This window comes from Pelodiscus sinensis, chromosome 25 (genome assembly GCF_052426305.1).
Source record: "Pelodiscus sinensis isolate ZL-2025 chromosome 25, ASM5242630v1, whole genome shotgun sequence".
NCBI classification, from domain to species: domain Eukaryota; kingdom Metazoa; phylum Chordata; order Testudines; family Trionychidae; genus Pelodiscus; species Pelodiscus sinensis.
Genome location: NC_143076.1, coordinates 2950096 through 2977843, shown reverse-complemented (window position 1 = coordinate 2977843; position 27748 = coordinate 2950096). Strand labels below are relative to the sequence as shown.

Below are 27748 nucleotides of genomic sequence, written 5' to 3'. Positions count from 1 at the left end.
ACACAGAGCAGAAGGCCCAGGCTGTGTGACCATGAATAGCTGTAAACAGAGATATGCCAATTGCTGACCAAGAGGCTGCCAAGGAGTGCCCTTGACTCAAACCCATATTGATACAAACACACAGCCGTCCGCGGGGGGAGGAATCTCTCGCCCAGTAAAAAAATGTCTAGTATGCACAATTTAGTTATCTCTCTTGCAAGTGTAAATTAACTTGAAACTTGCTTGTAAGAACTGGCGCCACAAAACGGACCAGTACAATTTGGCATCTTAAGATAAGAAAGAGGATACGGGCCCACAGGGTATAAAGATGGGTCCAGCAGCACATTTACTCTGAGCGTCAATCTACCATCTATCTGCTGGTCGGGTTAGGTGTTTGATCTCCCGAGGTTCCAAGGGGACGCCCACCTCGTATTTGTCTTTCCTAGGAATTGAGAGACCGGCCCTGGCCTGACACGCTGGAGTTGAGAGGCACAGAAAGGGGTAAAAATTGTACCTGGATGTGGTCCTTTGTCTTAAGTGTACACATAGACTTAGAGCTCTTTAAAGATTAAGCTGTCACTTGGTACCATTATTTCTATTTTCTATCTTTATTTTCTTTGTAACTATTTTTAAAATCTGTATTTGCTAACAGTTAAGAAAGAGAGTAATAGCCATTGTAACCATATGCTTTTATAAGTCTTTTTAATAAACCTGTAACTGTTTAAGTTTTTAACCTGACTCCTTCAGTTGCTGTAATAGAACCAAGCACATTTTAAAAGAACTTCAGCCAGTCATAAGGGACAGGTATAGGAAGAGCTTAGGCGTTTGGATCTGTGTCACTCCCAGGTGACAGGTCCGTTGCGGCACCTCTCAGTCTTTCCCTAAGGCTGCCCACTGCGAAGGAATCTTGCATTCTAGCAGCTAAAATCTGAGGTGTAATAAGCTCTTCCTATAAAGGGGTGTCGGTTGGCCTACTGGCTACCCTCTGCGACGGGACCCCGGTCCTAGCAGTAAAGACACGGACGTTAAACCTTTTCTCGGAAACACACACACACACACGCTGCCTTGACCGTCGGCTGACAGCTTATGAAAAGGATGTAATCTCAAAGTGTGTAGGAAGTAGAACAGCAAAATAAAAGTGTTCTGGAGGAGAGAGCAAATGCCTGTGATACAGGGTATAACAAAGTGAAGAAAACCCATGACTTGTAATTCCCTAAAGCCTCAGCATGTACAAAAAACAGAACTTTAAAGACGTATGTTTAATTATGAAAGAGAAAGGGAATTGTAGCCTGTGCAGCTCTAGATATATAGGATAAGCTTAAAAATTAACGTGATTGATGCATTGACCTTTTCCACGTTTTGCTAGTTACAGGTGTATTGCCTAGTTTCAGAGTATCCGGGCCAGGCATAAGGCTCTTGCGCAAAATGGGGTTTTTGTGCAAAACAGAAGCAGCTACACTGCTTCTTTTTGTGCAAAAACCCTTTATTCAAAAAGAAATGGCAGAAAATATGCTAATGATGTCACGACTCATGCTAATTAGCATATTAGCTTTAGCATATTTTCTGCCACAAAGTGTATAGTGTAGACAAAGCCCTAGTGTTTCTCAGAGTAAGTCTAGACTACATGGTTTTTTTTCCGGAAAAACAGCCATTTTTCCAAAAAAAACCTTCACCTACCTCCACACTGCAATTGCGGTCTTTCGAAAGAAAATTGAAAGAACAGAGGGGTTTTTCCAACATTGGTAAACCTCATTCTATGAGAGAGAAGGCCTTTTCCAAAAGAGCTCTTTCACATAAAGGCGTATGTGGACACGGAAGAGGGAGTTCTTTCGAAAGAAGAGGCCTCCAGGAAATAACAGGTGCCCTGGTGGACACGCCGCCCACAGTAATCACAGCTCTACAGTTCCTGGCTCCTGACCTCTCCTAAAGCTGCAGGCACCCGGGACAAGCCTTGTGGCAGGAATCCGGCCTTGCAGCAGGACCTTGACCACGCAGCTCTGACTGCAACAGGCCTGCTGACAGATGGCAGAGCCACAGGCCCTCCGAGACTCTCCTGGCTCTTCCAGAGAGCAGCCCCAGGACTCACCCAGGGGCACCAAATGCCGGGCAACTTCTTAGACCGGAACAGAGATTCTGTCCCTCCTGGAGCAGTGGGGGGAGGAGGAGGCCCTGAAGGATGTGGCCTCCAAGCGCCGCAATGTGGACATTGATGGGCACATGGCCAAAGGGGACACCACCCCCACCGCCTTGACCAAGTCCGGAGCAAAGTCAAGGAGCTCCAGCAAGGGTACGCCCAGGCTAGGGAGCGCAGCTCTCACTCCTGCCCATACTATACTTCACCAGATACTGTGTGGTGGGCAAGCCCTTTCCCCACACATACTAGTGGACTCTGATTTGGAACACAGGTGGTCGCCCGGCCAGAGCTCCTGGAGGAGGACGACAATGAGGACAATGGACATCAGCTGCAAGAGGAGGAGGACACGAGCAGCGTTGTCACCCTCGCTCTAGAGCCGGTACCCCAGGCCTTGGACAACTCCAAGGCATCATCTGACACCAGAGAGGGATCATCAGGTGAGTGCTGTCAGGCTGTCACACATACAGGGTGGGGATGGGGCACAGTCATCGCTCAACATGCTCGGCCTGGACAACGTGCCGCTCACACATGTCTAATGCCTGGGAGGGACGTTCTTCCCCCACCAGCCACCACTGGAAGCAGGCAGGGTACAAGGGCACAGGCACAACCCCACACAGACCGCAGAGTGTCACACATAGCACATGGCCATGCCTGCATGCGCAAGGCACCAACTGCTCCCGCAGGCAGTGCTACCAGGTACAGCAGGGTATGTGGGGGGCCTTCAGGGACGGCCAGGCCGCTCCAGGCCCCTGTCCTGCCCATGGGATCCTACTGTGGCTGGACACTTCCCTCGCCTGCTTGTCCATGAGGAGGGAGAAACAAGCAGGATGGTCCCATGGGCACCTCAGGGCCCCTGTGAAGCTGGGCCTGCTGTGCAGGCCACACGTGGCCTTACTCTCAAGACATCACCATCCCCTGTTCCAGGGACAGTTCACTGCTCACAGAGGAGGGCGCGTCCTCAGGGATAGTGTCTGCATGGATGACTGACCGCCTCTCCCTCTGGTCCTCCACAGCCGGACCAGCCGTCCCTGAGGGGCAACTCACAGCAGCCCAGACAGAGTTGATGGCCCTCACCACTTGCAGAAGGAGACAGAGAAACACACAAAACAGAGAATGGGAGGGGTGCTTGAGCACCAGGAGCCACTCCCATGGAGTCCAACCCCCTCCCTCCCAGAAGCAGGGAGGAACAGCACAACCCTCCCAGGGATGGCCCTTCCCGCCACCCCCTCTTTACCCCGCACTCTCCATCCCCTTTCCCGAGGGTCCCCCTTTTCCAGCCTCCCCCCGCAGGGAGTGCACCCCAAGAGTGCCTTACCTCCGTAAAGAGGGCCTCACCAGTACTTTCCCATGTCGATCTGGTGGCCCACTGGTGTGGTAGCTGTCTGGGGTGGCGAGCTTCCACACGGCAATTGTGACCTGCTCCTCAAGGGGGATGGCAGGCCGCAGGTGGATGTCACAGCTCCAGAAGGCAGGGGCGAGCCAGGCACACAGCTCCAAGAAGGTGGCCTTCTGTATGCAGAAGTTGTTGAGCCACTGCTGGTCATTCCACCGCTCCATTATCAGGAGCTCCCACCAGTCGGAACTGGTGTCCAGCCTCCAAAATCCCCTCTGGACCGGGAAGTACAGGGGGAAGGGCATTGCTCCCGCATCCAGGAAGAGGGACTGAGCTGAGAGTCAAGCTGGGCAGGACTGTCAAGACAGTCTGCTGAAACTGCTGCATAACCTGCAGCATGCCAGTGTGGGGCCATCGCATGCCCGGGGCAGCTCCGGCTCCATCGCCAAAAACAAAATAATGCTGTGGCCTCTAACAAAGCTGGGCTTGTGTGCTTGGCTCTGGGGGGTGCATTGGGGGTATTTATATTTTTTCTTTTAAAAAGGTACTTTATAAAAAAAGGAACAACTTAAAAAACAGTTGTCTAGAAGCTCTTTAAAGACTAACAAAACATGTAGATGATATCATGAGCTTTCCTGGGCAAAATCCACTTCCGCCCATGAAACCATCCACATGTTTTGCTTGGGTATGTCTACACTAGCCCCTTCGATCTAGAGAGGCTAATGAGGGCGACCGGAATTGCAAATCAAGCCCGGGATTTAAATATCCTACACTTGATTTGCATGTTCCCGGCCGGTCGCCATTTTAGTAATTGACTAGCCCGAAGTAACTGCCCGCGTCTACACGCGGCAGTGAAACGAGATTCCGGAATAAAGCCCTAAATCGAATTAGGTGGTATTCCTCATGGAATGAGGTTTACCACCTAATTCCAGAATCCCGTTTCACTGCTGCGTGTAGACACGGGCAGTTACTTAGAACATAAGAACGGCCGTACTGGGTCAGACCAAAGGTTCATCTAGCCCAGTATCCTGTCTACCGACAGTAGCCAGCACCAGGTGCCCCAGAGAGGGTGGACCGAAGACAATGATCAAGCGATTTGACTCCTGCCATCCCTCTCCAGCCTCTGACAGACAGAGGCAAAGGACACCATTTTATCCCCTGGCTAATAGCCTTTTATGGACCTAACCTTAATGAAATTATCTAGCTTCTCTTTAAACTCTATTATAGTCCTAGCCTTCACAGCCTCCTCTGGCAAGGAATTCCACAGGTTGACTACACACTGTGTGAAGAAGAACTTTCTTGTATTAGTTTTAAACCCGCTCCCCATTAATTTCATTTGGTGTCCTCTAGTTCTTCTATTTAGGGAACTAATAAATAACTTTTCTTTATCGGCCCTCTCCACACCACTCATGATTTTATAGACCTCTATCATATCCCCCCTCAGTCTCCTCTTTTCTAAACTGAAAAGTCCCAGTCGCTTTAACCTCTCCTCATATGGGACCCGTTCCAAACCCCTAATCATTTTAGTTGCCCTTTTCTGAACCCTTTCCAAGGCCAAAATATCTTTTTTGAGGTAAGGAGACCACATCTGTACACAGTATTCAAGATGTGGGCGTACCATAGTTTTATACAGGGGCAGTAAGATATTCTGGGTCCTATTTTCTATCCCTTTCCTAATAATTCCTAGCATCCTATTTGCCTTTTTGACCGCCGCTGTACACTGCGTGGAAGTTTTCAGAGAACTATCTACGATAACTCCAAGATCTCTTTCCTGATTTGTCGTAGCCAAATTAGCCCCCATCATACTATACGTATAGTTGGGGTTATTTCTCCCAATGTGCATTACTTTACACTTATCCACATTCAATTTCATTTGCTATTTTGTTGCCCAATCACTCAGTTTGGTGAGATCTTCTTGGAGTCCCTCACAGTCTGCTTCTGTCTTGACTATCCTAAACAGTTTGGTATCATCTGCAAACTTTACTACCTCACTGCTTACCCCTTTCTCCAGATCATTTATGAATAAGTTGAAAAGGATTGGTCCCAGGACTGACCCTTGGGGGACACCACTAGTTACCCCTCTCCACTCTGAAAATGTACCATTTATTCCTACCCTTTGTTTCCTGTCTTTTAACCAGTTCTCAATCCAAGAAAGGACCTTCCCTCTTATCCCATTGCCATGTAATTTACACAAGAGTCTTTGGTGAGGGACCTTGTCAAAGGCTTTCTGAAAATCTAAGTATACTATATCTACTGGATCCCCCTTGTCCGCATGGTTGTTAGCCCCTCCAAAGAACTCTAATGGATTAGTAAGACAGGATTTCCCTTTACAGAAACCATGTTGACTTTTGTCCAACAAATTATGTTCTTCCACATGCCTCACAATTTTATTCTTTACTATTGTTTCGACTAATTTGCCCGGTACTGAAGTTAGACTTACCGGTCTGTAATTGCCAGGATCGCCTCTAGAGCCCTTTTTAAATATTGGTGTCACGTTGGCTACCTTCCAGTCATTACTTCGGGCTAGTCAATTTCTAAAATGGCAACCGACCGGGAACATGCAAATCAAGCGCGGGATATTTAAATCCCAGGCTTGATTTGCAATTCCGGTCGCCCTCATTAGCCTCCCTAGATTGATCTAGGGGGCTAGTGTAGACATACCCTTAGTCTTTAAAATATTATTAGACTGTTTTGTTGTTTTTTAAGTTTTTCCTGTTACAGACAAACTCGGCTCCCCCTCTGAAGCTTAAAAAAAAAGATGAGAAACACTGCACTACACTGTGCTATTCCTTTTGGCCTCCCTGTTTCCTTTCTCCTTTGGCGAGTTGGGCAGGCAGGAGTTTTGGTAAAAATATATCAGACAAGTGCACACGGTGGCCGCTCTACCTCAGCTGGTGCTGGATAAACAGAGCCTCAGTTCTAAAGGAGTTGACATTACTGAGGGGATAGATCCCCCCACGTTTTGATGTGGATGTTCCATCTCTCAGTCATAGCAGACACTTTGACTACAGGCAGTCCCCGGGTTACATGGATCCGACTTACATCGGATCCCTACTTACAAACGGGGTGAGGCAACCCCGCACTAGCTGCTTCCCCCCAGCAGACCAGGGAGACGCAAAGCTAGCACCCCCCCAGCAGACCAGGGAGACGCGGAGCGGCTTTTCTCAGCAGACACCTCAGCTTGAGAATAAAGGACTGAGGGAAGTGAGGTGTGGGAGAATAAAACTGAGCTCTGGAGAAATGTTTGGCTAGAGTTTCCCCGACAATATGTACCAGTTCCGACTTACATACAAATTCAACTTAAGAACAAACCTACAGTCCCTATCTTGTACGTAACCCGGGGACTGCCTGTATTGCTTTCTCAACTAAAAGTCTTATACGCGTTCGGATGTTGTGATTGGAGTGGCAGTCTGCTCAAGGCAAAGTTGGCCTTGAATCTCGATATCTATGGCTTCATTTGAATTATTTGTGTGAAATTTGGAAGAGCAGCTCAGAGAGAGAGAGACCTCTCTCCTTTACTTTAGGATAGAATCTCACGACAGTCTGAAGGAAAAAGTCCTTGTGGCAGACAGAAAGCCATGCTTGTGAGGGTGATTCTCGTGTTGTGTTAGTTTTATTTAAAAGTTTTTCTGAGTGTTATTTTAACAAGTAAGTTAAACTCTTACATTTATAACTCTCATGTAGTTTATTGCTGTGTGATAGTATGAAAAACAATTAAATTAACTAGGTAAGTAACTAGGCAGTTAGGAAGCATTACAGATTGCTTACAATAAATTTGATATGCTCAAAATCTTCTTTACCTTTTATTCATTAAAGCAATGAGTTACTCATTTGCTGTAACAGTGGTTTTAAATGCTTGATTGCAATATAGTAATTAATTTCATATTTAGGTTGTAAAACATTTATTTCTCTTGTGTTTTATAAAACTTACATATTTTAAGAATTTGACATATTTTATGTAAAAGTCATGAACCTAATGAGAACGGGATATGAGCAAATTAAAGAGAAAAAAGTATTTAACAGAATGTAAACCACAAAACTTTATAATTGATATTTGTCTGTAGTTAGTAAAATAAGTAATTCATTAAACAATAACTATCCTAAGAGGTGGATTATTTACAGTGGTGTAGTGAGGAGGGCACAAGGGGAAGTTGTCACTGGGTGCCACGCTAGCAGGGTGCCAATATAGCCCCCCTCGACTCCCCGTCATCCCTCTGCTCACCTGCTCCTCCGCTGCCCACCATCACCGGCTGGAGCCACTTCCTCCCCACCTCTCTGCCCCTCGCCCGACCCCCCTCCACCTCTGCTCGAGGGTTAATGCGTGCGGGGCCCAGTCCCAAACTGGAGGGGGTCGGGTAAGATGCAGTACAACTCCTCCCCCCCCCAGGGTCAGGCTCAGCCATGTGGCGGTGGGGAGTGGGGGGACGCCAATTTTGCCTTCGCTCCTGAGCGCATAACACCCTCACTATGCCTCTGGCTGGTCTGCAAAGGGAGCCAGTTTTAAAACGAGCATCCTTCATGGACCGGCTGCCTGTCACCCCACGCTGCTGCCTCTGACACAGAAGCAGCAGCGCAGGGTGGCAGCAGCCCCTGTCCAGGGGAGAGGGGCTGAGTTCCTAGATCTGGCGTGAGCCAGAAAGAAGCCGGGCTGCCTGCCCACCCACCTGGCTCCTAATACACTTTAAATGCAGAGCTGCAATGCGGGTAGGTCCCAGACCCAGCATGAGCCATGACTGAGCCGGGCTGCTAGCCAGCCTGCTAAAAAAATGTACTGGAAAGGGGGTGGGGAATACACGCAGTTTATAGCATTGACCTTTTCATTTTTTCTTATCAGTAAATTGACTACAATATTACATCCCTAGTTTCATTCTTGAATGGTTCTTTCACAGGGTCAGTGTTCTGGAAGGCTTCTTCACTTTTAAGTTAACTAGCTCTTCTCAGGAGGAAGCAGAGCCACAGGACAGGACTGGGAAGAGGTGGGACAATAAGACCCCGGGGTGCCCCAAATTTTCGGGGTCCCTATGTGACCCAGTACAGCAGCAGTGGCATGAGCTTTTCCCACACATTGCACCAATGTGCTTCACCTCTAGAAATAAAGGGATTCATTCTCTCTCACCCAGTCATTTCTTGATGCCTGTGCTAAGATTGGCAGCTTGAGTAGTCTGGGAATTGGACGACTACTTCCCTTCAACTATATATATCACTTAACCCAGAGGCTCCCAACTTGAGGGTGGGTGGGTTTCAAACACATGTCAAGGGGTCAGCACCACCCTGCCATTCCAATCTTGTTTCTGGAGAGAGAAGTGCCAGCTAGATAAGAGGAGGGATATTCCTCCCCCTCCGCCCTCTAGTCCCCAATGCCCTTCCCCTCTCCTCTCCTGTCCTCTCTTCTCCTCTCTCAGCATCACCCTGTCCCCGCTCCCACTGACACCTCCCCTCCTGCCCTTTTCCTCACTTGGCCACCTGGCATTTGTCTCTCCTCTACCCTGTCCCTTGGTACCTTCCCTTTTCCTCTCCTGACCTGCCCCCTCCCCTCAGCAAAAGCCCCTTCCTCTCCCACCCCTTTCCCCTATTTTTTCCCCTCCCCACCCTCCCCATCCCCTCCCCTCCCCTCCCCATCTTCTTCCTTCCAGTTTGCAGCGCTGGAGTCTGTGATCGGGCCCCAGCTGCTTCCAGGGCTCCAGACCACTTGCCGGGCCTGGAGCTGGGCCGCACGGTTTTAAAGTCCCGGGCCGTGACGTCACGTCACACCCAGGCATCTCCCTTCTCAGCTGTTGCGCAGCGTTTCATCACGCTGCACATGCGCAGCTTTCATTCTGGTAGGGATGCTCTGGGGGCGGCGGGGGGGGGGGGGGGCCAGGGCCCGCTCTAGGCAGGGTCAGGGGAGAGACCCAGGTCCAAATATTGGTGGAGCCAGGGCTGGACCGAGCCATTCCAACACCCCGGGCAGACAGTTTAATTGCGCCCCGGGTTGGGGGAAGGCGCATGTGCGGCCTCGCCCCCGCCTGGCATGTGGGGGAGGGCGCGTGGAGCTGGCAGCGGCAGGACGCATGTGGCCGGCCCAGCCCAGCCCAGCCCGGCTACCGCCACTGGCGTGCAGCCCAGGGCGGGTTGAGCCTGGCCGTGCAGGGCCCAGTGGCCACGGAGGGGAGGGTGCTCCTGGCCAGCACTTGGGGGGTTAATGCGGCCCCCACCCCAGGTAGCTGCTGCAGGGTGGCTGCTGGGAGCTGCTGCAGCCCGCGATCCGGGAGCTGGGCACACGGCGCCTGATGGCAGCTATAAGGGGCGCTGTGTACCCTTACAGCTGCAGTCAGGCGCCCTCCATCGGTTGGCACCCTGGGCAACTGCCCGGCTAGCCCATGCCTTAATCTGGCCCTGGGTGGAGCAGGGCCCCCCGGCTCTGAATATTCCTGGTGCATAGGCACCACGAGCCCATATAACTGGCCGCCTATGGACAGGATAATCTACTAGCCACTTCCCCCACCCTCTTGCTGCCCCTATCAAATAGAGGCAGCAAGCCGGGGGAGAACCCAGGCTCCATGCGCTGCTGCTGCATTGAAACGGCCATGGGATCAGCTGTGTGGTGCTGCCCCTTTGAAATGCCACCATATCGACTAATCAAATAGTCGATACAAAAATTCACTGACTACTCTAATAGCTAGATGCACGGTAAATGGGTGTCAGAAACAAAGGCTGATGAACCTGTGTGATAGGATAGAGGCCTAAGTTTTAATCTTCTGTTTAGAGCGGGAACAGGTGTCCAAGTGGGCGACTGGGCAACCTGAGACTAAGCAATGCTGAAAAGTAATGAAAACAAGACCAGCCTCTCTCCTCACGAGGTGGCATTTGCCATGCAAGCGAGAGGCATGTTGATGTGGCTGGTTGTCATTGCCTATGTAGTCCCACTTGTTTGGATAGCCCTGGAGATTGCAACTGTCTCTATAGACCACGTCTACACTGGCAGCTTCTTGCGCAAGAACTCTTCCAGAAGAGAGCGTCTGCACTGGCATGTGCTTTTGCGCAAGAGCATCCAAGCCAGTGTAGACGTTCTCTTGCGCAAGAAAGCTCTGATGGCCATTTTAACCATAAGGCTTTCTTGAGCAAGAAATTCATGTTGCCTGTCTACACTGGCCTCTTGCACAAGAACAGTTGCACAAGAACAGTTGCACAAGAGGGCTTATTCCTGAGCGGGAGCATCAGAGGTCTTGCACAAAAGGCCCTTGAAAACGTGAGGGTCCAACCAGGGCCTGCAGCTATGGGCAGGTACGGGTGGAGGGAGCACAAATGCGGAAGGACGATGAAGCAAAAATAGTGGTCACCGTTAAGGTGCAAGGGGTGGAGACTACAGCATTGGTGGACACGGGCTGTGGGCAGACCCTGATAGAGGAAGGTCTTGTTGTCAAGCCTGAGCAGTGGGGGCTGCCCATGCAAGTACAGTGTATTCATGGGGATGTGAGAACGTACCCCATGGCCCAGATGAAGCTAGCTATCGGATCACATGAAGAGAAGTGTTAGGTGGTGGTGGCCGTGGTGTTGGAACATGATTGGCCCTATTTTTCTGACCGCCTGTGGAACAGAAGCCAAAGCGACCCCCAAAGCAAGGGCCCTGGGCAAACCCGAGCGACGTTGGCAGGGCAGCGGCTAGAGGAAGACGCCGAGGAAGGGAGCTCCGGGCTGCCAAAGCGGGGAGCCCAGCGGCCACAAGAAAACGCCCCTCTGATGGATCCCCAACAAACAGGCATTGACCTGGAAGGAGACTTCCTGGAAGAACAGAGGAACAACCCAACCCTCAGCTGAGCCTGGGAGCAAGCGGGAGTGCTGGGGCAGGGAGATTCGCAGGCCCAAGGGAGACCACAGGGCCTGCAGTTCGAGCTACAGAGTGATCTCCTATACCACCTGACCTAGGATCCTCAAACCTGGGCCGAGATCTGCCAGCTGCTCGTACCCCAATGCTTTCAGCTGGCAGTGTTGCGGTTGGCCCACGACGTGCCCTGGGCGGGGCATCTGAGCCAGGAAAAAACACTATACAGACTAGCCCAACGGTTATTTTGTCCAGGGATACACCAGTCGTGGGGACACCATTTGAACGGGTAGGACTAGACCTGGTAGGGCCACTGGAATGGAGTGCCAGTGGGAGTAAATATATTTTAGTCATCGTGGACTATTCCACCCAATATCCAGAGGCGATTCCCCTACAGGTCATGATTGCCTGAGCCATCGCCGATGAACTCATAAAGGTATTCGCCAGGGTGGGCATCCCGAAAGCGATCCTAACAGACCAGGGAATTAATGTAACGTCAAAACTGATAACGGAATTGTCGGTTGTTGAATATTCGCTCCCTAAGAACATCTGTGTACCACCCTAGACAGATGGGCTGGTGGAGCGGTTCAACAGAACACTGAAGTCTATACTGTGCAAATTCGTCGAGGACAACCTCTGGCAGTGGGATAAGTGGCTACCAGTTCTTCTCTTCATGGTACGGGAGGTCACCCAAGCCTCCACTGGGTTCTCCCTGTTCGAATTATTATACGGGCGCCAACTGCGGGGAATTTTGGACCTAGTGAGAGAGACTTGAGAGAGGCAAGAAGACACACCCAGGGGTCTGTCCACTACGTCCTACAACCGAGAGAGCGACTTGAAGAGTTGGGCCAGCTAGCTCAGGAGAACTTACAGAAGGCACAGGAAGCTCAGGCTTCACTACAACCAGAAGGCGAAGGTGCAGACCTTTTGACCCAGGGACCGGGTGCTGCTCTTGTTGCCCTCCACCGAGTCCAAGTTACTAGCAAAATGGCAACGGCCGTTTGAAATCATTCGGAAGGTGGGTTCAGTGGACCCCACCTCATAAGGTGCAGTTACCGGGATGGCGGAAAGAATTACGGATATACCACGTAAACCTCCTAAAGGCCTGGAAGGAGCAGGAGGTAATGATAATCAGCCCATTTCCACCTGAGGAAGAGTTGGGGCCACAAGTGGGAGCCTCGCCAGAATGCCCACAGGTGGATCTCCGGCAAGACCTCCGGCGACAGCTTCAGGACCTCATCACACGGTTCCCACATCTACTGTCAGACAAACCTGGGAGAACCCCATTGATCAGTCATCATATCATCACTTTACCAGGCCAGAAAGTATGGGACAATCACCGACCCATGCCACAGAAAATGTAGGACATGGTACGCAAGGAACTGAAAGAAATGCTGGCCCTAGGGATAGTGGAGGAGTCTAGGAGTGAATGGGGAGCCCCATTGTGCTGGTCCCCAAGCTGAATGGCTCGGTGAGGTTTTGTGCTGACTTCCACAACGTGAATGCCATCTCCCGGTTTGATGCGTACCCCATGCCCCGGGTAGAAGTGCTACTTGAACGTCTAGGGAGGGCCAAGTACATCTTGACACTGGATCTCACAAAGGGATGCTGGCAGATCCCATTGACACCAACAGCCAAGGCAAAAACGGCGTTCCTGACTCCTTTCAGGCTATACCAATTCACAATGATGCTTTTCGGACTACATGGGGCCACGTTCCAGCGACTTATGAATCAGGTCTTGGCACCTCATGAAGAGTATGCTGCCGCATACATCGATGACATTATCATGTATAGCGAAGGTTGGGAGGACCATCTAACCCACTTAGAAAAGGTACTAAGGGCCCTGGGGGAGGCCAGACTGATGGTGAATCTGACCAAATGTCACTTAAGGAAAAAAGAGGTAACCTACTAAGGATACACGGTGGGGAAGGGACAGGTGAAACCCTTGATTGACAAAGTACAGGCCCTCCGAGAATATCCCACCCCTACCACAGTAGAGGCAATTCTTGGGGTTGGTGGGATATTACCGGCGATTTGTTCCTAACTTTTCTACTATAGCCACCTCCCTGACGGACCTGACCAAAAACCAGCATCCACGGAAGGTGGAATGGTCAACAGCATGTGAGAGGGCGTTTCAGACTTTACGAGACCAACTAACTCGAGAACCGGTATTAGCCCAGCTGGATTTTTCCAAGCCATTCAACCTATAGACAGACGCCTCCAAGGTAGGCCTCGGAGCCATGTTAGCTCAGGAGGTAGATGGAGCAGAACACCCTATTCTGTACCTTAGCCACAAGCTGTACCCGCGAGAAACCAAATATTCCACCATAGAGAGGGAGGCGCTGGCAGTGAAGTGGGCTGTGGAGGCCCTTAAGTACTATTTGCTGGGTGGCTCCTTTTCGATAGTGACTGATCATGCCCCACTAAGATGGCTTCTACAGGTGGGCTCTCCGCCAGCTAGGGGACTGGGGTAGGAAGCAACCGAAGGCGGGGAGCAGGAAAACCCTGGCAGGCTCAGCATGTTTCAGGGAGAACTCCCTGCCGAGCCAGTAGTGGGAACCACCCACCACTGATAGGGCCCTGGGTTGGGGCCCGGTGGAGAGGGCGGGCCCGGGCCCCCCTACCCTTTCTTCCCAGATCCTGGACTAGGAGCGGATCATGCAAGAGACTAGGCCTGAGGGCCTGTGCATGAGAGACTAGGCCTCCGGGCCTGTTTGAGAAAGACTAGGCCTCCGGGCCTGTGGGTGGAGGTCTCGACCCCAGGGTTGAATGGTATAGCACTAGGTACCCCACCACAGAGGGGTTTAGGGAAAGAGGGCAGAGCAGGGACAGGAAGAAGTGGGGTGGAGGAGGAGCAGATACTGGGCTTGGGAGAAGGGTACAGACGTTCCCACCCTCCCCAGGAGCCACAGGGACTCATAGGCTAGATTGTGGAACTGCTTGCTCTATAGCGAGCCCCAGGCCATGAGCTTGAGACCCCTGCTTTGATTGTAGAGAACATGGGAAATGAGTAACAAAACCATTATACATTTCATTAAAAAGGAGACTTTTATTACTTGTTCAGAGAACATTCGCATTAAAGACCAACACAGACTGGTCTGCACCAACTCCTTTCAACACGACCTTCATTCACTATTTACACAACATCCTGTGACCGCTCTGCTCCATGGCTCGTTTTCAGGAGGGTAAAGATCTGTGCAAACCACTTCACTTGTGTACAAGAGGGGCCATAGACATTGCTGGAAAACTGCTGGGCATGCATCTCATTTTACTGTGGCACTGGGAAGGACTGGCAAATAGGAGCACACTTACTTCAGACATTTGAAGTTGAAAATGGTTGACCAAGCTGGGCCCACTCCAGGGCTGAGCAATAATTTTTAAAAGGCGGCCACTGCATACATTTCTGAAGTGACCCTGGGCCCCTCTGGAAGAGGCAGGGCCTTGGGGGAAGGGGTGCGCCCAAGATACTTCTCATGCTCCCCCACCAACAAGCCTGATTGGCCTGGGTGTGGAGGAGCACATGAAGTCTCCCACAATCCCGAAAGAATTGCCAGCGGTTGTTTTAAAACAGCTCCCTGTTCCCTCTAAGGCACCACAGCAGGAGGAGACTTTGTGCACGGCTCCTGCCCCCTGGCCAGTCAGGGCCTGGGGGAGCATACAAAGTTCCTCGCCCCCTGCCCCTGCCCTACCAGCTAGAGAGAGCTGCCGATGGTCCCCTCGAAAAGTGTAACCGAGTACACAGTTAACCGGTGAGCCCGGGTTCATCAGTTAATGTGCATGATCACATGCAAGTCCCCCGCCCCCTGCCCCCTCCCTTCCCGGGCTGCTACCTCTGTATCAGAGGCAGCAGCATGGGGGGAGGGAGGCAGGAGCTGGTGCTTGCGGAGAGTCAGCTTAAAAGCCAGCTCCCCACATTCATCAGTTGCCGGGGAGCGGACTGCCTCCCCACCCCCACATGTAATTGCGGAAAATTTCAGCAGTTACATGTTTATTTGAATAAACACATTTTAACATTCCTCATTCCCAGCAGCTGGTAGCCAAGAGTCCCCCGTCCCTGCTTTACTGTGGGGCTTCTGAGCTCCAGATGTCTTTCTGTCAGGTAAACTGCATGTGCTTCAACTCCCCGTGCAGTTTGGACACCTTCCGCTCATCTTGGCAGGAAGCTACCCCAGAGATGAACAGCAAACTAGGTCGTGTTGCCCAAAGAGATTAGGAACCGGTGTGCTAAAGATTTCTCCCTTCCTTGCTGTTAACAGGAGTCACCTAGAGAGGAACGCCCACTTATCTATGCCAAGCTGCTCTTACCATCTCAACTTACTGCTTCCCACTGCTCTGAAAGGGTTTAGTTGGTTGGCATAGTGAATTTATGGAGAATACACTGTCATAACACTACAGCCAACAAAGCACAGCATTCAGTGAACAAGCGCATGCCATCAGAACAGCCTTCTCAGAAGGAAGGCCACTTTTTCCACTCTGACTATCCATTTATTCTAATTGCCAATTTCTAACTGCACCGTGTGCACCAGCATCTAACTCATTCAACTCAGCAAGGCAGGTTTAGGTTGGACGTTAGGAAAAAGTTCCTAACTGTCAGGGTGGTCAAACACTGGAATGAATTGCCCAGGGAGGTTGTGGAATCTCCATCTGTGGAGATATTTAAGAGGAGGTTAGATAAATCTATCAGGGATGGTCTAGACCAGTGGTCCCAACGCTGCGCCCACGGGGGCATTTATGTGCGCCCGCCTAGTGACCAGGGCCGGCCCGAGCCATTCGTGCACCCCGGGCGCCTGGCGCATGCACGGCCCCCACCCCGGGCGCGCAGTACATGCGCAGCCCCACCCCCTGGAGCCCCAAGAGGTTGGGGACCACTGATCTAGACAGTACTGGGTCCTGCCATGAAGGCAGGGGACTGGACTCGATGACCTCTCGAGGTCCCTTCCAGTCCTAGTATTCTATGATTCTATAACTCAGAGCAGCTAATGCCCACAAAAGAAGATACCAATAGGATCTGTGGACTGACTCTGCAGGAAGGGAAAAGGAAAGGAGATGGTTTCTTCATGATCAGACTTCGATTTTACTTCTCAGACAACTCTCTCTAAGCCCCCTCCTGTCAAGTGATCTCTGTCTGCACCTCACAACTCCAGCTGTCAGCTCCTTACAGTGAGTTGTACACCCAAGACCAGACTAAGCCTTCTCCACCCCATGATTTCATGTATTTAATACATGTCACAAACCTAACTCCACATGCTTTCCAATTCTCCCAGGAACCAATGTGTTCCTAGGTAGAGTGGCAGTGATGGGAGCAACTGCGTGGGTGTGTGCCTGCAACCCAGCCATGTGCAGGTCAGCCAAAGTCCCATTGAGTAAGCAGCAGGCTTCTGACACACTCCACTGAAACTGCCTGCCTAAGAATTCAGGGCACAGCCACTGTGCTATTTCTGTCTCCCAGAGCAGCATAAATCAAAGTCTAGTATGCAGTTCCTCATAATAAGAACGGCCAGACTGGGTCATATCAAAAGTCCATCTAGCCCAGTATCTTGTCTGCCAACAGTGGCCAATGCCAGGTGCCCGAGAAGGAGAGAACAGATCAAGTAATCCCTCTCCCATCATCCACTCCCAGCCTGTGACAGAGGCTAATAGCCACTGATGGACTTAACTTCCAAGTTATCTAGTTCTTTCTTGAACCCTGTTTAAAGTCCTGGTCTTCACCACCTCCTCTAGCAAAGAGTTCCACAGGCTGAGCATGCACTGTGTGAAGAAAAACTTCCTTTTGTTTTAAACCTGCCACCTCCGGGGTGGGCAAGATAGTCTCTGTGGTTTGTATCCAACCCACCAAGCTAGTGGATCTGGCTTGCAGCCACCTTGCCACTCTCCCACCCCCAGGCTAATTGAGACCTGAGGATGGGTGAGTGCACAAAGTCTCCTTCCCCTGCCAGGGGCATGCTGCAGCAGAGAGATCCACCAGCTGCTCTGAAACAGCAGGAAGTTCTCTCTAGCTGTCACGCACTCCTGGCAGGGCAGGGGAAGAGGGTAAAGGACTTCGCATGCTATCCCCTGAATGGCCTGCTGGCGATTTCTCTCTAGGCGGAGGGGATGAGCAAAGACTTCACGCATGCCCCCACCCCCACGCTAATCAGGGACTGTAGGCAGGGGAGCACAAGAAGTCTCCTGGTCCCACCCTTTCCACCCAAGGCCCTTCCCCCTCCGAAGCAGCCTGGGGCACTTCAGAAATTTTAAATTATTTTAAATTAAAAACAATTAATTGCCCACGCCCGTGCTATCAATTTAATTTGGTGGCCCCTACTTCTTATGTTATGGAAACAAGTACATAACACTTCATTATTCACTTTTTCCACACAGAGGTTTTATAGACCTCTATCATATCCCCTCTGTCAGCCAACGGTCAGGGCAGTGTGTGTGGGTATGTCTCCTACGTCTTCAACTGCTAAGACACGAAGTCTCGTCGCAGCGGGCAGCCCAGAAGGCTGAAAGGAGCCCCGAGTGTTTTTAACGTCCGTGACTTTACTGCTAGGACCACAGTCCCTTCACAGAGGGTAGCCAAACAGGCTAACAGACGCCCCAGTGTGTAGGAAGAGCTTATTACACCTTAGATTTTAACTGCTAGAACACAAAGTTCCTTCTCAGCGGGCAGCCTGGGAAAGGCTGGAAAGGTGCCCCAACGGATCTTGTCACTTGGGAGTGACACAGATCCAAACGCCCAAGCTCTCCCTATGTCTGTCCCTTTATGACCGGCTGAAGTTCTTTTAAATTGTGCTTGGTTCTATTACAGCAACTGAAGGAGTCAGGTTAAAACTTAAACAGTTACAGGTTTATTAAAGGAACTTATAAATCATATAGTTACAATGGCTATCGCTCTATTTCTTAAATACTAGTAAAATATAGATAGATCTTAAAAAGTGGTTACAGGAAAAAGGTAAAGATAGAAAATAGAAATAATGGTACCAAGTGACAGCTTAATCTTTAAAGAGCTCTAACACTATGTATATATACTTAAACAAAGGACCACATCCAGGTACAATTTTTACCCCCTTCTGTGCCTCTCGACTCTAGCGTGTCAGGCCAGGGCCGGTCTCTCAATTCCTCAGAAAGACAAATACGAGGTGCGCGTCCCCTCTGGAACCTCGGGAGGTCAAACACCAAACCCGACCAGCAGATAGGTGGTAGATTGACACACAAAGCAAGTGTGCTGCTGGACTCATCTTTATACCCCTGGGGGCCCGTATTCTCTTTCTTATCTTAAGAGGCCAAATTGTACTGGTCCGTTTTGTGGTGCCAGTTCTTACAAGCAGGTTACAAGTTAATTTACACTTGTAAGAGAGGAAGATAGCTAAATTAGGACTGCCGGATGTTCTTGTTGGGCGGGAGATTCCTTCCCCCGTGGACGGGTATGTGTTCGTATCAATATGGGTTAAGTCAAGGGCACGATGTACAGCCTCTTGGTCAACAATTAGTTTGACCACCCTCCTATCTCTGCTTACAGTTGGTCACGGTCACTGAGCCAGCATATCTAAACCTCCTGCTCCAAGGTTTTCAAAGAATATGCTGTTTTCCTGCTCCTATGTGCCCTGCATGGTTTCAAGCAGACAAAGATGGATGTTAAAATGGGGGTTCACGTCTGGCTACACCCTCTTAGTCTCCTCTTTTCTAAAATGAAAAATCCCAGTCTTTTTAATCTCTCTTCATATGGGACCCATTCCAAATCTCTAATAATTTTTGTTGCCCTTTACTAAACCTTTTCTAATGCCAACATATCTTTTTTGAGATGAGGCAACCACATCTACATGCAGTATTCAAGATGTGGGTGTAACATGGTTTTATATAGAGGCAATAAGATGTTCTCTGACTTATTCTCTATCCCTTTTTAATGATACCTAGCCTTCTATTTGTTTTTTTGACTGCCGCTGCACACGGAGTGGATGTTTTCAGAGAACTATCCACAATGACTCCACGATCTCTCTCTTGAGTAGTTGAAGCTAAATTAATCTCCATCATATTGTATGTATAGTTGGGATTATTTTTTCCAATGTGCATTACTTTACATTTATCAACATTAAATTTCATTTGCCATTTTGTTGCCCAATCACTTAGTTTGGTGAGATCTTTTTGAAGCTCTTCACAGCCTGCTTTGGTCTTAACTATCTTGAGCAGTTTGGTATGATCTGCAAATTTTGCCATCTTAATATTTAGTCCTTTTTCCAGATCACTTATAATTAATTGAACAGGATTGATCTAAGTACAGACCTTTGGGGGACACCACTAGTTACTTCTCTCAGTTATGAAAATTGACCATTTATTTCTACCCTTTGTTTTCCGTCTTTTAACCAGTTATCAATCCATGAGAGGATCTTCTCTATTATCCCATGACAACTAACTTTACTTAAGAGCCAGACAGTGAAGGGATCAGCCCAGTTGGACTGGTAATCATGCTGCAGATGGGCTGGGAAAGTGGAGAGAACCTCGTGGGGCTGAAACCTCTACCGACTGGTTGCTCTCTTCCATTCTTAACCCCCACACAAGGGGAGGAAGCTGCTCTTCTACACTGGTACACTTTTTATTATGCAAAGGGGAAAGATAAGACTGCAAGTTTCATAGTGTTTCCCTACTCTTACAAAATGTTGGATATGAGGCAGCTACACAGCTGTTCTGCCATTACGACTTTTCATTGACTCCCCATTCTGTTTCACTATGGCTACGTCTACACTGGCATGATTTTCCGAAAATGCTTTTAACGGCAACCCACCTCTCTGAAAACAGGGACCAAAACTGAAAGTGTTCCTTCCAAAGGTACAGAATTACTGTAGGATTTCTACCCTCCAGCTAATCTCCACAGGAATTATAAATACACTTGTTGAAAGACTTTACATAAACTCAACCGTAAATAATTTTTTCACAAGGACAGAGTTCCTGATGCTATAAATCTAAAGCTAGAGGAATGACCCTGTTTGTAAAACACAGAAGGCTTCCTGGAAATATAGCACTCTGTAGGTTCCTATGTTTACTTTGTGAAATATCATTCTGCATGATTTCATTGAGAAAATTAAAGTAAATGCTAAGAAATCTACAACATGCAAATTTAGTTACACTGTGGTCATGTTGTTCAAAGATATTCTATTTAACGATTAGAGATATTAGAAATGGATGCTCATTCTTTCCAATTCATTAAACCTAAATATAAGACAATATAAATTTTGTCAGCTCAAAAAAATCTATATTCTAGTTATTTAAATAATAGCATTGCTTGATCACTAAGGCTACATTTACACTGCTTCCCTCTCGCGGAAAAGGAAATGCAAATGGAACGTATGTCACACACATTTGCATATCCTCTTCTGATCCTTTTCGTGGAAGAGGTTTTTGCACAAAAAAATGCAGTGTAGATGGGGTCATTTTGCACAAAAAAAAAACCCTTTTGCGCAAGAACCCTGTAAATCTCCTTTTTTGAGGGATAAGGGTTCTTGAAAAAAAACCTTTTTGCGCACAAAATGGCCCCATCTACATTGGTTTTTGCTCAAAAACCTCTTCTGCAAAAAGGATCGGAAGAGGATATGCAAATGAGAGCGCGACATATGCTAATGCACGCTCTATTTGCATTTCCTCTTCTGCAAGAGGGAAGCAGTGTAGACGTAGCCTAAATGTTGAATTATTTGAATTTTATTTATGAACAGCATAAGATTTTATTTAGAAAATAGTAGGTCTGGTGGATCTTCCTATTTTAAAATATAAAATGTTTCTATTGGCATAACATTAGCTCAGTTTTGATTCAAATGCAAAGCGAATCCTTAAAAAGCTAGATGGGTAAGTAATTTTTTGGAAAATGTGTGTGCCTTCTTTTGTTAAACTCCAGGTAGGTATATGCAGAAAAGTGTACTAGAACATATTCTACATGCAAAGCATTAATCTATATCGACTACAGTGTCTCTTCTTTTTATTCAATCATCAATTTTCCTTTTAAGTACAAGCCAGTATTGCAGCAATACTGTATTATCTGTATAGTGCTGCCAGTAGCATCCTGGCTCAATTAGCACAATCCCCAGCAAGCGATTCACTGTGCAGAGAGAACCTGTATCTGGCTCTTTCAGGAGAAAGCTTTTGAGTCTACCGAAAAGATATTTTGTTACTGCCGTTATGGCAGAATTTACATGCTGACTGAGGCTTGTATGTATTATCCTAGAAAAGGCACTCACAATTTCAATGCACTGACATTGCATGAAGTGCCAGGAACAATATTTTCCTTATTGCATCAACATTAGACATTACATAGGTCCTATGCATTTTACCCTCACCACACACAGTCTCCATTATGGGACTGTATTATGATTCTTAATGACATAACTCCACCATAATTACCCTACTAAGCACTTACAATGCTTGCATCCCAAGAATGATATAAAACAGGGAAAGGGCTTTCTTTATAAGTAGGTTTTTTCATTTAAAAAAAGTCAAGGCCTTTTTGCAATCATCTTGGGGAGATCTATTTATCTTTTAGACTGTCTCCATTCACGTGGCTATTTTTAATATTGGCCAATTCTCCGCTTTTTAACATTTTCAAATAATCACGTGGCCCTTTCCCTTCAAAGGATGAGGGACTTTTGTAGGATCCCCCAATTTTATCCCAGAAAGTAAAATACTGACCGTAGTTGTAATCAAAATACAAATGATGATCGGTGTGATGGGCAGAGCCATTGATAATGTGTTTCAAGAAATTTGGGACGCGGTAATCGCCATCATGAATAGAGATTGTCCAGACATTGACAGCGACGTAGAGACCCAAATAGGTCACCTTGTGCAAAGGGAAGAGGAAAGGATAGATATGATAGGGAATACTCTGCAGGAAGCCATCCAGAGGGTGAAAGGCGTGACTTGCAAATGGCGTAGCAACCTTCCAGCGGTGATGGGGCTTGTGCAGACGCTACAGAAGAACAGAACAGAGTTAGTGTCTAGATTTTGAAATGGCAAAAAAAAGTCTGGGTTTCAATCTGGCACCTCCTACCTCTACTCTTCCTTCCATATGTCTTGGAATATGTCTAACTGCATTTTACTGTAGCTCTATTTCTTCCTTGTCCCTCCCTCTTCTTGCGAACTGACACACATAGCTTATAGTGGTAGATGGTCACATGAAAATAGCAGGATGGCCACAGAGGCATAGATGGCAATTTGGGCTAGTGTCCCAAGTCTGTACCTAGGAGATCGGACAGGCTACATGAATCTGTGGCCACACCACTGTTTTTAGCATGCTAGTTTGAGCAGAGTCCAGTGGCTGTGCAGACATACCTCATCTGTAAACAAGCAACATCTGGAATCAAGTCCATACGGCAACCCTGCCATTTGCCGTATTGAAATCACTACTTCCAAGATCAATGTCTGACTGAAAATTACACTTTGCATCTAGAGTTTGCTTTCAAGATTTGAACATAGTTAATGAGTCAGATAGGCTAACTCTAATCACTCTACTTGGAAGCTGAAGCAAAATGCAGGACAATGTAGCACCTTAAAGACTAACAAGATGGTTTATTAGATGATGAGCTTTCGTGGGCCAGACCCACTTCCTCAGATCAAATCAAGTGGGTCTGGCCCACGAAAGCTCATCATCTAATAAACCATCTTGTTAGTCTTTAAAGTGTTACATTGTCCAGCATTTTGCTTCAGATACCCCAGACTAACACGGCTACATTTCTATCACTATTCTACTTGGAAGGACACTACTAAGAGGACACTACTAAGTGGAATCTTTCCCCTGAGGTTAGTGGCCTTCAGATCTGGCCCTAAAAGCATAACATAGGAATATATATTTTTTAATTTTAAGCTAACATAAGCGTGGCCCTGGTAATAGCATTATAGAATACTAGGACTAGAAGGGACCTCGAGAGGTTATCAAGTCCAGTCCTCTGCCATCTAGACAGTACTGGGTCCTGCCATGAAATAGAGCTACAGTAAAATGCAGTTAGACATATTCCAAGACATATAGAAGGAAGAGTAGAGGTAGGAAGTGCCAGATTGAAACCCAGATTTTCTTGCCATTTCAAAATATGTATCTTATGTTAGCTTAAAATTTAAAAAATATATACTCCTATGTTATGCATTTAGGGCCAGATCTGAAGGCCACTGACCTCAAGGGAAAGATTCCATTTTACTTCAATGGAGTGTATCAGTGACACTGTACTCTTCATCCACAATCTCAGTACAAGCAATCCTAACCAGTTCACTGTGGGTTAAGTTATGATTGCAGTTTATCAACATGGAAACTGAGGCAGAAAGGGGGGTGTGATTTATGCTAGGACATAGGGACATTTTTGGAACTGGATTCAAGCATAAGAGCTCCTGGTGCCTATACACACGCTCAGACCATGAGCAGAAACCTAAAAGGCTCCCTTACATTATATCACCATTGGGCTATAAAGAATTAAGTATGTGAACAGCCCTAGTTAATCTCCTGGGATTACTCATGTGCATGAATTGAGACCTATAACTTTTATTTTTCTATTGACAAGTATGACAGTGTGTTTCAAGATTGACATACTTGACTATAAAGTATTCAACCAAACCACACAGAGGTGTGTGAAGGGAAGCAGAGCAGCCTAAAAGAGCTGGTCCAGCCTCTTTGGACTCCCATTGCAAAGTCCAGCACAGGAAAAGGGATGGGAAAGATGTGTTCAAGGAAGGCTGTAGCACATAGCAGCACTGCCAGAAAGAGGGTAGCAAGGACAGGCTCCCATGCCTTAGATACATCTTCGTGGCTTCTATCCTCAGAGCAGCCCAGGATCAGGTAGGCAAAAGGTGATTAAAGCCACTTAGCCCCCCTATCTCTAGGCTGCAAATTCTGTGTTACACATCAGAGAATCTAAGGACATGTCTCCACCTCTGGGAAGATTGATACTGTGGCGCTCAATCTTCTGGCATTCAATTTAGTGGGTCTAGTAAAGACCCACTAAATTGAATGCTGAGGGCACCCTCATTAACTTTGGAACTCCTCACAGTTGCAAGGAGTAAGGGAAGCCAGCAGGAGTTTCTCCCATCAACTTTGTGCTTTGCAGTTGCCCCAGAAAATCGATGCAATGTCCTGTGACTCCAGCTATGTAATTAATGTAGCTGGAATTTCATATCTTGCATCCATTTTCTCTGCCAGAAAAAACCTGGCTTTAGTATTCAGAGTAAAATCAAGCACCCAGCAAAATGCCATTAAATTAAAGATAGTCTTGCTAAACTGCCATTGAAGTATACTAAACCAGACACAATCTACTTTTCTGTCCTATCTAACGATGATAGATAACGAAAAACAGTATTTTACTCAGACCCTCCTGGCAACTGCCTGCCTCTAGTTTTACAAAGTTGTTTTGAAGTCTAGCACGCTTTATATCTGTATCTAGAGCTTTATCATACCTTGTACACAAGTTTATGATGAAGGAACCTGTGAATCCAGTAAATGCACATGTCAGTGAAGAAAAGGAAAGAGAGCATGCTAAGGATTACGCCAAACCATCCTAGGAAAAATAAGAAACTTAATTAGGATTTTAAGAGATTACAAACAAGTGTCAAGATTGTGAGAAATATGTCTCTAAGATGGTACAAGGAAAATATGTCAAATCTTTTTGCAAAATGTCTTTAGTTATCCTGAGGCTAAATCATTTAGGTTATATAGAGCAAACTCAACCAAATGGGATTTGCATTGTACTTGTATAGCAATTCTTGCTGGCGAAAAGTTCTATGATTTCTTTTAGGCTTTAAAGTGCTGAACTGAACCTAATGGTGAAAATTTCAGTGGTTTCTCTCATCCACAAAGTGAAATGATCTCATCACCATCCTCCTAAAAACACATTAGTACTTAAAGGACACTGTCAAGTACATAAAATTATACCTGCATTCTCTCTCTCTCTATCACACCTCCCACCCACCCACCAGCACATAGAAACACAGATTAAAAAGACAGGATGTTTTCCCAAAACGTGAAGACAGAAAGCACTGAAAGACAATATGTTTTGTTTTCACTTTGGAAACAGTACACAGACTAGAGAAAGGCAGCTAAGCGACAGTCTCCTAGTGTATAGATGTTTGATGATTATTTAATGATAAACAAATGCCCTTATACCACTAACACCTTCAAAGTGATAACTATAACTATTTTCTTTGTTGCTAGTTTACATTTTGTATTTGTCACCTGGCTAATGAAACATCAGCTTTGTCTACCCCTCTAAGATTCAAATGCTGTTGCGGCAACAGTTTAATGTGGGAGTGTGGTCACAACAAGAGCACTAGGAGATAGGTAAACCAGTAGATCAACCACCTCCACAAAGGAAGCCTGCTTCCATTAGCACTTTACAGAGTTGTTACTTGCTGCGCTTGGAGAAGGGGTGTTATTGTCATACCAGTGAGCAAGAAAGTTACAGTGCTGTGTAGACAAGCCCCTAGTGAAGTCTGTTTCCTTGTGTTCTCTTATCTCTCTGCTGTATCCATCTCACGTCTCTTATGTTATGCTTACATTGAAAGCTTTTGGGGATGGAACCAGATGTGTGAAAGTACTAGGGATGTGAAATGTCAACCAGTTACCATTACCAACGGGGGCTGGAGCAGCCCCACAGGCAGGGCCGGCCTTAGGCTGATTCGATCGAATCAGGCCCCGCGCCTAAGGGGGCCCCGCGCCCCTGAACCCAGAAGTGCCGGCGAGTTACAGAGCTGGGTCTCTCCCCAGCTCTGCCCGGAGCAGGAGCAGGCCTCGCCGCCTACTGCTGCCCATGTGCAGCGTTGCACATGGGCGGGGAGGACGCCCGGGTGTGACGTGACGTCACAGCCTGGGATTTTAAAAGTCCTGGGAGGCACGTTTCCGGACCTCGCTGGCTCCAGGTTCCGCCTCCGGGGCCTGAGCACAGGGCCCCACAATGTGGAAGGCAGAAGGGAGGGAACAGGCTTGTGCAGCGGCGGCAGCAGCAGGGAGGGGGGAAGGGAAGAGGCTTAGGGTTAGGCAGGGAGGGATGGGAGGAGAGGAGGCAGCGGCAGCAGAGGGGCTTGGGCGGGGGGCAGAGGGGCTTGGGTAGCAGGGGAGGGGCGGAGGTGGTGGACAGGGGAAGGGGCTTGGGCGGGGGGAGGAGAAGGCACTAAGGGTCTGTCTACACTACAGCACTAATTCGAACTAACTTAATTCGAATTAATTAATTCGAACTAAGCTAATTCAAACTAGTGCATCTAGACCTAAAAACTAGTTTGAATTAGCATTTTGCTAATTCGAACTAGCATATCCACATTAAGTGGACCCTGAACCGGGGTTAAGGCTGGCCGGAAGCAGTGCCGGCAGGGCATCAGATTAGGACTTAGAGCGTGGAGATGCTGTCTCAGGCTAGCCGAGGGCTGTGGTTAAAGGGACCCGACCCCCACCCCGGACAGACAGTTTTCAGGGGTTCCCCGCTTGCAACGCAGTCCTGGCTTGGAGTGCCCTGAGTGCCCACACTCGGCACATCACAGCACTCGGCCATCAGACCGGCTGCACTTGCCGCAGGCTGCCATCCGGGGGCTGCAGGAGAGCTTCCACACCGAGGAGCCCGCAGAGCCACCCCCGTGCTCCCCATCAGGGGCTCATACACCATTCCTCCCTCACCTCCTTCCACTTGCCCCTCCCTAGCCCCCCTTCCTGATGTACAAAATAAAGGACACGTGTGTTCAAAAATAGAAACTCTATTTAACAAAACTCGGGAAGACTGGGAAAAGGAGGTGGGAGAAGGGAAGACAGAAGGTGGGAGGGGGGAGGGCAACTAAAATGATCAGGGGTTTGGAACAGGTCCCATATGAAGAGAGGCTAAAGAGACTGGGACTTTTCAGCTTAGAAAAGAGGAGACTGAGGGGGGATATGATAGAGGTCTATAAAAGCAAGAGTGGTGTGGAGAGGGTGCATAAAGAAAAGTTCTTCATTAGTTCCCATAATGGAAGGACTAGAGGACACCAAATGAAATGAATGGGTAGCAGGTTTCAAACTAATAAAAGAAAGTTCTTCACAAAGCAAATAGTCAACCTGTGGAATTCCTTGCTGCAGGAGGCTGTGAAGGCTACAACTAGAACAGAGTTTAAAGAGAAGTGAGATCAAGTCATGGAGGTTGGGTCATGGAGTGCTATTAGCCAGGGGGTAGAAATGGTGACCCTGGCCTCGGTTTGTGGAAGGCTGAGATGGATGGCACGAGACAAATGGCTTGGTCAGTGTCTACAGTCCATCCTCTCCGGGGTACCTGGTGTTGGCCGCTGTCGGCAGACAAGCTACTGGGCTAGATGGACCTTTGGTCTGACCCAGTACGGCCGCTCTTATGTTTTTATGTTTTAAGCTCAGGGTTGGGGATCTCACTGGACCACCTTGATTTTCACGCAAATCTGCTCCTGAGTGGCCAGGCTGGCAGCTATCCTGCCCTAGACGGCCACTTTCCTGTGCCTAGTGCGGAGGTCGTGGACGTTGGAGGCTTCCCCCCAAACCTGGATGAGGTCCATGATCTCCGCACTAGACCAGACG

The 27748-nt window shown here is 48.2% G+C and overlaps 1 protein-coding gene across 1 annotated transcript in view; it reads right to left on the bottom strand.

Moving 5' to 3' along the window:
• Positions 1–18054: 18054 nt before the first annotated feature.
• The window catches only part of SC5D (sterol-C5-desaturase), a 33210-nt gene continuing 23516 nt past the window's right edge, over positions 18055–27748 (bottom strand). Inside the window, exons 4-5 of the mRNA XM_075909259.2 lie at positions 24646–24746; positions 18055–22177 (exon numbers count right to left, since the gene is read on the bottom strand). Of these exons, the coding sequence (XP_075765374.1) occupies positions 21740–22177; positions 24646–24746 (539 nt within the window). The 3' untranslated portion in view covers positions 18055–21739. The remainder of the gene's footprint in view (positions 22178–24645; positions 24747–27748) is intronic.